The 11405-nt window shown below is 40.8% G+C and overlaps 1 protein-coding gene across 1 annotated transcript; it reads left to right on the forward strand.

The window, feature by feature from the left end:
• The first annotated feature begins 2415 nt into the window (after window positions 1-2415).
• On the forward strand, window positions 2416-6265 carry bhlhe22 (basic helix-loop-helix family, member e22). The gene has a single exon (XM_015955224.3). It carries the CDS (start codon window positions 2616-2618, stop codon window positions 3411-3413), a length of 798 nt encoding a protein of 265 aa, XP_015810710.1. The 5' UTR covers window positions 2416-2615; the 3' UTR covers window positions 3414-6265.
• Window positions 6266-11405: the final 5140 nt, after the last annotated feature.

The raw sequence follows: 11405 nt of genomic DNA on the forward strand, positions 1-11405 counted from the left end.
CCCTCTGCTGTTTCTTTCAGTCATGTCAAAGCACAAATGCTAGATGTGGAGCATGTATGTCCCTAAACAGCTACCATATTTCAAGATGGCTCATGACCATGGTGCGTTGACACGGTTTATGAATACAAAAATGTAAAATTTCAAGCTAAGAGGAATATTTAGAATAGAAGTTGGTGAGAAATATAAATGATACAGGACTTGTTTATGAACGGGATACACAGAATTTGATAGTAAACATGTAAAATTATTACACACTGGCTTTAAAGCCAACCAGAGGTACCACGTGATGATATCTAATGAATGAATAAATATGAAACTAGTTATTAAAAAGCTGATTTTGAAGACGTGGTGAACCTGTAAACAAAACAAATCGGTCACATCATTCCTAAAAGCAGAAGTCATTGGGAGATCTGAAACTTAAAAAGGTTTCAAATATTTTCCATCAAAAAAAGTGTGTGACGTGGAAGTTGGCCCCACCAGTCAGAACGAATCTTTGTTTCTCCAAACTGAGGCCACTCACATCAAACTGGCTGAACTTTGACTTTATGTGAAATATTGATGCACTTAGAAAACATGTTAGAATTTAAAACAAATTAATGATTTGATGACTTTTTCAGACAGACTGAAAATTTTGGATTAATAATCCGTAAAAACTGTATTTTTTCTGTAGTTGACAGAAAATCAAAAGACGACTTTAGAAGTTATTATTGAAATCACTGATATGTGATAAAAAGACTGAAAATATTTCATCATGGGTTATTTCTGTCATCACTTGTGGATCATATCAGGTCAACCATCCATAGGTTCGAGGAGGGGTGGTGTTCATCTTTGGGCGAGAGGTGGAGAGGACACACTGGACATGTCACATGTCCATGACAGGGACACACAGAGACAAACAGCCAACCATGTCACACACCTGGGGACAATGATTCTCCAGTCAACATGCATGTTTTTGGTCTGTGGGAGGAAACGGAAGCACCAGGAGAAACCCCCACAACATGCAGAGAACACAGATTCCATGCAAAAAGGCTGCAGCAGGGATTTAAACCTGCAACCTTTTCACTGCAACTCAACAGTGCCACCAACCACACCAGCATGCAGCCCAAATCAGACCAATCAGCAACTTTTAAACTTTTATCCTCAGCCATCCTTGAGTCAATGAAGGAAGGGTAGTAGAAGCAACATAGAAAGGGTCACATCTGATAATTATTCAGGCGCCTGCATTCATCAGAACAGGTTTAGAAAATCTAATCTCTAAAATTAAACGTAATTTAGGTTCCTTTGTGTAAAAATAGCATTTCTTCTCGTTTTAGGATGTTAAACACTTTAATTCTGCAGCTTTTCCACTTTTGTTGGATAGGATGACCTACTTTCTGTGTCTGATGCTCATATTGATCTGTGTTTTGGGTCTGAAAATGGTCTGTTTTCTTATATTATATGTGTGTGCTACTGTTTAACTAAGATCTCTTCCAAAAAAATAAAAAGAAATTAGTCTGAGTTTTGTCCAGAATAGATGAAGGATTAAATGTAAATTATCTGTTGTGTCCTGCTGAATTTCAAATACACAAATAAATAACTTGGAAAAATGACACAAATATTCAGTTGCAGTCATTTAATGTTGTCATTATTCTATCTTTACTGAGTTTTAAAGTGTAAAAGCTGCCTACAGAAATGAGCCGAGAAAAAATAAAATCACTCTGTGAGGTGCAATTGTTTATTGAGTTTTGACACTTTGAAAGGCAAATATTTAAATAAATAGATTTTTAATTTTTAAAAAGTTATATTTAATGTTACCAAATACAAAATGGTCTACAGCAATAATTTATTTCTTCTCTGTCCAGAAATTCAATTTCAGTTTAGGTTGAGTCACAATAAGATGATCTTTAACAACTGTAATGACACGTGGGATCCACGAGATGGCAGCATAAACAAAGCTATTCTGAGATGCGCTCCTTTGATGAAAGAAATTAACAAAATAAAAATTTTAAGCAGGAGAAACTTTAAAAACTTGTTGATTTTTTTTTTAAATAAAGGATCCCATAGTAAGTTAACTTTAGTTAAAAAGTGAACTTAAACAATTACAATTAAGAATTAAAATATAAAAATAATCATAATAATAAATCAAATTTCTGAATCAGATTAAAAATCTCTAACAAACAGTCCGGGACTAACAAAAGCTACTCTGGTTTTCTCCATAAACATATAATGGTTCATTTAAACATTTCCATCCGGTTTGTTAAAAACTTTTAAAGTCCTGAAGACGCGCGCGCTGGAGACGGCGCGCTACAATGTTTAACGTCTAAGCGCCGTTAATTAAAACGTTAACCTGATTGGGTGGAGAGCGAGGGGGAGAGGGTGTCTCGGTCCCAATAGGAGAATCCTTTTTATTAACCCGCCTCGAGATAATGATGTAAAAAGACCGGAGCGTCTTGTGCGTAACGAGGATGATCCGGTGAAGGTGAACACACAGGGAGAGAGAGAGCGAGAGAGACACTTATCACACGTCTCTCCCTCATCAACATACCTCAGCTCAGAGGAGTCTGAAACTTCAGCACGAGACACGGACAGGGGGGCACACTCTCCGAGACGCGTCCAGACGCGGAATCCACGAGGCTATGGACAGGAGGCTGAACCTGAGCGGAGGCGCGGGGGACATTTTTCACAAAACTCTCAGCGCCGTGTCCAACAAAAAGATGGACCCCTTCAGATCCATCGAGCTGCCGACCAGAGACCGACAGTCTCCAATGAGCTGCTTCGATCAGGCGGACCCGGACCCGATTCAGCCGGGGGGACTGGCTGGGAGCAGAGGGGGTACGCTGGGTCTGCCGACCGGATCTTTGTGCGTCAATTACGGGGAGAGCGCCAACAGGACCTCCGCGGCGGAGAGCAGCGGCGGAGAGCAGAGCCCCGACGATGACAGTGACGGCCGGTGCGATATGGTCCTCCTGACCGATGTGCGCACCGCGGCCGGGGGGAAAGCAGAGGGAGGTAAGAAAACCAAAGAGCAGAAGTTACTGAGGCTTAACATCAACGCCAGGGAGAGACGGCGGATGCACGACCTGAACGACGCACTGGACGAGCTCCGGGCGGTCATCCCGTACGCGCACAGCCCGTCGGTGCGCAAACTCTCCAAAATCGCCACTTTACTCCTCGCCAAGAACTACATCCTCATGCAGGCGCAGGCGCTGGAGGAAATGAGGAGGCTGGTGGCGTACCTGAACCAGGGCCAGGCCATCTCCGCAGCTTCCATACCGGCCACCACCGCGCTGGCGGCGCCCGGCCTGGGCGCGTATGAGCAGCCGCCCGGTTACCCCTTCCCGAGCGGTGTGGCCGCGTCCTCCTGCCCAGATAAATGTGCCCTGTTCAACAACGCCACCTCCAGCCTGTGCAAACAGTGCACTGACAAGCCTTAACTGCGCCCAAAATGACTCAAAAAGACGCACAGAAGACAGAACAGGTTCCACTTTGGAGGACACATTTGGAGAAACAAGAAGAAAAGAGACAAACTCCTGTTGTAGACTAGACTCAAAAAGTAACGCCGGTTTTATAATATTTACTAAATGCATTAAAATGCGCTTTTCGTTTCTGTTTTTATTCTGTTCCAACAAAACTTGATTGTGTATCTAAATCATTCTTAAAGTGCTGGTGAAGGCCAAACGGAAGAAGGCCTGGACGCTGCAGCTGGTGATGATGGACCCTCTTTGAAGATTTGGTGACCTGACAATTTGCGACTTTTTTATTTGTAAACGGAGCGTCGCTTTCTGCTGCTTCACGATCAGACACTTTCCGTTCCTTTCAGGCCTGATTTCAGAATGTTGTCAAAGGAAAAGCTCTTAAACATCAGTTTGACATTTAAACCCTAAATTCTGTTCGATCAGATGCTTTGATGTGTGTTTTGTAATTTATTGATCCTGGATATTTATGATGGATTTATTTTTATTTTTTTGCTTACTTTGCACTTCGTCATCTAAGTTGATGTGTTTTTTTATTCACGTTTTCCTCTCAAACACGATCGCGTTGTCAGGTCAGGTTGTGGTTTTAATTGTAGATACTTTAGTTGTTCTATAAGCAAAGAGGGCCGTTTGTATGTATTTCAGTGTTGAAAAGCTTTATTAAAATATTTTGAACAACAGAAAAAACCCTTATTTTTTACCTAAGTCTCTAATTGGGAACCACTAGGCATTTTTATGCGTATTTATGACATTTAATTGTGATTTAAACAACTTTTTCGTGCGCTTTTCCCTCTCCAGAATCGCAAAGATGAGATGAAGCTTGTGTTTCTGTCATCTTTGTCAAGTTTAAGAAAATAAAGATAGATTCAGTATTTGTTTTAATAAAAATTTATGGTTTCTCAAATTTTGAGCGTAAAAAAAGGCCAGACGTGATGCTGAACCAGCCTCGGGGCTGCGCGTCATGCAAACAATCTCTACTGACCTTTATTGTGTTTATTCTCATGAAGCTGCGCCAGGAGATCACTTAGAACAAACTAGCTGGTTTCACTTAATCAGACTCATTATTGGGGTAATTAAAGTGCAGAATGGGAAAAGCATAACGCACCTTTTGTTGAAATCATTTTAAAGTTCTCAACACCCAAAATTAAATTTTACAAGTTGTAGTTAGAGACGAAACTTGTCATTTTAAACACTTCTGATGAACTAAAGCTTTTTTGTCTTATTAGAACAAAATAAATCCCTGGAAAAAAGGATTTTACCCATATTCTTAACACATGGACTCTTAGACTTTTAGATTAATTCTAATATTTTATTTAATAAACCAAAAGATTGAGATAAATTTAGCTCCAGATTTAGAAATCTTCTAAATTATACAATCATGTATTTAAAAATGAACAAAAATGTTTTCAAGACAGAAATATTTCAAGAATTATTTAATAGAATCAAATTGCAGAAACAGCCAACATTGTTCTTATTCCAGCATCAACAACAGTTTCATCAAAGTGTTCAAATCAATCAAAAACTTGATTATTGATGCTTTAACTCTCCTCTGGAGCAGAAATAACCAGCAGCAGAACTTCAACAAGATGTTTTACAACACAGATGCGTTTTGCATCCTCCTCCTGCAGATAAAAAACAGAGAATCCACACATATGCACTAAAATACATTAATTATGCAACATGCATTAATGCACAAATGAGTGAAGCATTTAACCCATACTAATATTCACATTAGCCCAGAAGAGGAAATTCCCCAGGGGTGAGAGTGAACCATATGTGGAAAACAAAACAGGAGCGCAGGAGGAAATGTCACATGAGAGATAACACCTAAAATAAAAACGTGTTCCACTTCATGTGGGGGCGATTTAACAGTAATTCAGCCATTAGGGGTAGATGTCATGCTCACAATAGAGTCTCTGACATGTGCAAAACATTAAAATATGCTTTATTCTGGAGTCTTTTTGGGATTATAGAAATGAATCGTAAAAAGTCACCCTATCAGGGTCCAGCAGGGCATCTTCTCCATAACAGGAAGGTGATGTATGCTAAAGAAGAGGCACATTAAAGTCAAAATATACATAAACACACTGGATTGAAGCGTCCGCCTTGAATCAGTAACGAGACAAACTCTGGTGATGGATTCACTCGAGCTGTGTCACTCTAAAGATGTATGTGCTTTGCAGGCTGAGGCACCAAATCAACCTCTGAGTGGTAACTCATTTTTTGTCAGGCTGCTGATAGCAAATGCATAATGTTGTCTCCTTGTTGTGCACACAAATAAAACCTCAGCCTAGGGAGGTTGGCTGCAACAACTGCTGTTTTCTGCTGTTTTAACTTCATTATTGACTGCACAGAAAAAGGTGAAATGTAAAGAAAATCTACAAAAAAATGCAGATTCATGCTCGGAAATTCTTTTCGCTGACTGAAACGACACTTCGCCTTAAATCCTCCCTGTTGTCAGACACTTTTCAACAGATCCGTCAGCTTGAGTCAAAATATCTTCCAGAGTGATTTTGGTACACTGTCCCCTCATCAGAGGTGGATTCAGGCTGGAATTATCAGTGACTATAAACTTTTCTGCGTATTTATGACATTTAATTGTGATTTAAACAACTTTTTCGTGCGCTTTTCCCTCTCCAGAATCGCAAAGTGAATCCCAGTGACTTGATGCAATTTGCTGGGTTCCTTATATAGGAAACATTATTTCTGATTGGCTTAATGAACTGTGAACTGGAATGTTTATTATGTGAAGTGCCTTGAGACGACTCTTGTCATGATTTGGCGCTATATAAATAAACTTGAATTGAATTGAATTAATGCTTTAATGGAGCCAAATATGTGTTGACAACCTTTGAAACGCCACCTGAGTAGTTTTATTAGCATTAACATTTATCTGATAGAGCTCAGAACTTTTGCAAGAGAAAACAAACTTGAATTGAAGTGTTGAAATGAAAACATCTCTTGCTGGTGAAGGTTCTCAGTCATCCAAGTCGTGGTAATGCAACGGGGTTCGAATGAAGGCAACTGGACTTCTTTGGTTTCTTGAAGACGTTTCACTTTTAACAAAGCTCCTCGGATGAAAAGCGAAACGTCTTCAAGAAACCAAAGAAGTCCAGTTGCCTTCATTCTTTTAAAGCTCAGAGTTTGGTGTCATTTCAGATTCCAGCAGAAATAATCCTGTGAATTTAATTTTATTTTAAATCCTAAAAATGTTCCAGAATACAAAATATTGGCGCCAGATTTCACATCAACAATTCCTGCTTTCCCTCTGGTCGTGAAAGCTCCTAGTTTAAATAAAAACACCAAATTTTAAACTATTTTTCTAATATTCCAGCTGCTTCCATATTAATCAGATTAAAGGCCTAATCTCCTAATCCCTGTTTACCGATGGCTCTGTTTTGGGGCTGTAATCTGATGTTCTTTTTATTCCCGTTGGATCTAAAAGCTGGCGTTGCTGCTTCACAGGTTGTTTACACCAAGATAAAAACCATTCAGCGTTAATTTGAACAAACAGAAACAGGGGCCAACGCTTCGGCAGAAGAGAAGTTTCACTTTTTGGTTTGTTTTTATCGAGCCGACAAGAACCTGGTTGACCTGATGACGTTTCTTAGAGCTTGAATACGAGTGAAATGACGTTTCCTGATCAAAATGTAGACTCTGACTCTCTAAGGGTTCATAAAAGTCGAGAACAGCTGAATTATATCTGGATGTTTATCAACTCTGGCTTTTACCCTATGAAAATCTTTGTTGGACTGGTTTCTGGAGAGTAGGACGAGTAAACGTCTTGCAAACAGACATAAAAGCAGACTCAGTGGATTTAAGTTCAACTGTATTTTCCAGGAATCTAATAAGAATCAATAAGATGGATTAAGGTCTCTAACAGAAGAAGATGAAAAGACAATCCGCCTCCCCGTGCTGAAAATCTGTCACGTTACTAGAGCATGAAAGCCCTCCGTAAGTGTAACACTTGCTTGGCTGATCTTCCTGATGTGCCGAGTGCTTCTCGAGGCTTCGGTGTATATCTGTCTGAGCGGAGGTCTTTAACAGCCATGAATGCCAAGCAATGGGTGGAGGGTGAGGGGTGGGAGGAAGGGAGGCAGGCAGGCAGGCCAAGCGTAACCACGGCGGCCCAATGTCCTTGGCTTCTCGGCGGCCTTCACCTCACACTCCCTGCACAGTGAATTTTATGGCTAATTTCCGGCAATTTATCCTGGCACTTTCAGAAGAGAGATTCCTGCGGGAATAATGTGCATAATTTGCATAAATCATCCTGATAGAATGCATATCAGCATGTTAACACCCCCCCTCCACACACACACACACACACACACACACACACACACACACACACACACACACACACACACACACACACACACACACACACCACTCTCCCCTGTCTGATGCTCCAACATTTACTTTGTAATCAAAACTGACCGTTTTCAACCCGCGGAGGAATGAAAGACTCATCTTTGCCTTTTCTGCATTCATCTCACATTAAAAAGCTGATAAAAAACAATAAAAATAAACATTTTCCTCTCAAACTGACTTTCTGCTATTCACTTTAAACATTTGTATAGTTTTGAGATATTAACCATTAACAGGTTGGTCCACAAACCTGTTCTTATGCGCCGCCCTGGACCACTCTATGTGCTAAAATCAGAAACACTGGTCGTCAGCAAAATTCCTGCTGCCACCATTAGTGGACAGGAAGACCCCTCTTTTTGTGGAATTGTGTCCCACGGATCATTTTGCTTAAAATCAGACATGCAACTGCTACGCTGAAAGAAGGGTTGCTGGTTTGAGTCCTGCATGTTGCAGTCATGTCCTTGGGCAAGACGCTTCACCCACCTTGTCTACTGGTGGTGGTCGATGGGATCGGTGGCGCCTGTGCTCGGTAGCCTAGCTTCCATCAGTGCGTCCCAAGGCAACTGTGACTACAGTGTAGCTCATTACCATCCGCGTGTGGATGTGTGTCTGGGTGTAAAGCGCCTTGGGGGTATTTTAGAACCCTAGACGGCGTTATGTCAAATACAGGCCATTTACCATTTTACATTACAGCAGCAGAATACCTAATTTTAGATAGTAAGAAATTCATTTCCACATGTTCAGAGCTTGTCAGTACACACAAGGACAGCACTCCCACCAAGGCTTTATTTAAGGAAAGTCAGAACTGGAACCAGTGCAGACTGACCTAGCGTCACTATGTGTTCACCATCCTCTCACAGCTAGTACTTGTGTTTATTTTTAATTTTCTGTTAGCAACAAACCACAAATGTTGACGGTTTTCACAAGTCATCAGCATAAATAGGCTGTGGCAAATTCTGCTTCCTTCATTTGAGTGTGGCTGTCTGGTTCGGCTGATTTTGTTTGTTCTTTATTTAGATAAACTTTGAATTTCAAATATGATAATATAGTAGTGTAGTAATATAATATAGTATTTTATACATTTTTACATAAAATTTTGTCCAAATTTGTGTTCCACTGATAAATATAGATTAATTAAAAAAAACTACAAAGAAATGAGAAATGTGTTTCATTAACACAAATAATTATCAGACAATACACTGTAAAATCTGATTAGCTCAACTTACTTGAAAACATATGCAAACCGATGTCACTTAAAATTATAAGTACACGAGACTAGGTAATTTAGTGTTGGAATTACTATTAATTGCAAAGTAAAACAAACTTCATGACAAGTTACTTTAACCAAGACAAACTAGTACAAAGTACTTAAATTTGTTCACTTAACAAGTTTTTTGGGGTGTATGTACTGCAGCAGTAGTAAACTTTAATCAATGTTTTGAGTATGTCGTACTAATTGGTCTTAGTTATAGTAATTGACATTTAAGTGTATTTCACTTTACATTAGTAGTTCCAACACAAAGTGTCATGTTCTTATTATTGTCAGTGTAGGCCTGTTTCCACTATTGTAACTTCCGGGTAATTTTACTGGACCTTCATGACAGAGCATGCTTCTGTTTCAGTGGGTGAAACCACTTTCCAGGCCATTTCATGGACCAACAGGATACCTGGCTTGGGCTATGAACTCTTGTAGTTAACTCATGCTGATTGGTTGTAACTCAGTGGGTATCCGCAGACATAGCCAAACAATCAGCATTTGTAAAACTGGCAGAGTTGCTAGTTAGGTGGATTTGATGAAAAAAAGCCAAGTTGATGCTGCTTTTAAATTGTGTTTCTAAACTCCAAACGCTGAAAATGTGGCGGAAATCCCCTCAAAACTCCAGAATGTGCACCTTTTTGTGACCCCCTATCAGTATGTCTGCATGGATGCCTTTTGGTGCCGATATGCTAACGCTTTAGCAAAGTGCTGAAATTTTGTATGGGTAAGAGGACCAAACCATTGCATTATCCCTGTGCCCTTCACCCTCTCGCATGAATTTCCTGCAACTCCTAAAGTGCAAATGCAGCTAAAGACAACTTCAGGACAATCAGCGGAGTTTTGTATTTGAAATGGCATTTACACACACAACACTTATTATCATCTGAAGTAACTGTTATCAGTAGTTTACAAAGAGAAAATCCTGAAATAAAAATAACTAAACAAACATGAGTGCTAATTTTAAGAACAGAAATGGGTCAAGAGGCCGAACTTCAGACTCGGGTTCATGTAGTACGATCTCAGTTGGTGCATGAAAACGGTACATTTGGTCTTTTGTCTGAGTAAAAGAGACGGGGGTCAGTGCAAGGCCACCCCTCCTCCTTATTGTGATAATGTGACATACAATGAGAATGTGTACGCTATATCACTTTTTAAAAAAAAAAGAGAATCAAACAAATCTAATTTTGTTGGTGTGAAATGAAACAGCCACGCATAAGACAATACAAGGAGGGACATATTGGGTTCTCTCTTGAATGCAGACAAAAGGCACGTGGCCTGATGCAGCCTGCAGAAGAGGTGTCGGGTTAGCTAATCGGAGCAGACACACAGACAAAAACATAGCTGCATGGAGAAGGAGCGCTGCACTGTTTGCATGCACCAGATTTACTGTGAGGAAATGTTGGAGTGAGGGGGTTCGGGTTCTTCCACTGGCTCGGAGTCTCAGACTGTATCACTGGTGACAACGGGACAGTCGTCCGCCGGGTGGACGTTAATCACAATAATACAGGGCAGGCCAATCATGACTCACTGATCCAGTGCTTAATGACACGCCTGCCACTGTAACCAGCCTGCTGCAGAGGGATCCACACACCAAGGCAGGCTCTTTTGTGGAGGGAGGGGGCAGGAGATGGTGGTTATGAGTCTGGTGCACAGCCATCCAGACAATAATTACTCGATGACTGTGGTCACATTAGGGATCAGTCAAAGCAGATTAATTTCGACGGATAGCATTGGTCCCTCCTAAATGCAGATTTTCTTAATAAGAGTGAAATTGTGTTGCTGAGATGGTTGCGAGCTTTGCTTTGTGGGGGTAACTCCAATTACTTATGTGGAGGAACAGAGTCTTCTTCACATGAATCAGACTGTACTTCTGAGTGTCAGCACAAAATTAGCATACAAATGTGTCTTTATTTTTTCTTATTTTCCTCTGTTCGGTGTGTGTTTTTGCATGCAAAGACTGTTCGCTTTGGCACGAACAATGCTGTGTGTGTGTGGTACAGGGTAGGCCTTTCAGTAAATACCCAGAGACCCCGGGAATTACCCAGAGCAGAGAGGACAGCATCTGTTTGTGTGCTTATGCTGAGCAAACAAGGCAATTTAGAGAACACCAAGGGAGCTGCTAATAAACACAACCTTATTCCCCCTTCTTCCTGCACCTGGCTCAGAATCCTGCTGCTCCACAGCGACGATGTCTGTGTGAACGCTCAACTAGGAAGGTTTTTGGTGCTTTTCTGCAAGTGTGTGCGGCTAATGCGGTGCCAACATGTCTGTCGCGCATATATGGCACGGAGGCAGCACCAGGCCCTCTTTTTCCAGGTACTTCCACT

The sequence above is a fragment of the Nothobranchius furzeri genome, chromosome 7, assembly GCF_043380555.1.
Source record: "Nothobranchius furzeri strain GRZ-AD chromosome 7, NfurGRZ-RIMD1, whole genome shotgun sequence".
NCBI lineage: Eukaryota > Metazoa > Chordata > Actinopteri > Cyprinodontiformes > Nothobranchiidae > Nothobranchius > Nothobranchius furzeri.

Bases quoted from the DNA above. Each gene is read 5' to 3' on its own strand.
- bhlhe22 (XM_015955224.3), top strand. From the start codon at position 2,616: ATGGACAGGAGGCTGAACCTGAGCGGAGGCGCGGGGGACATTTTTCAC.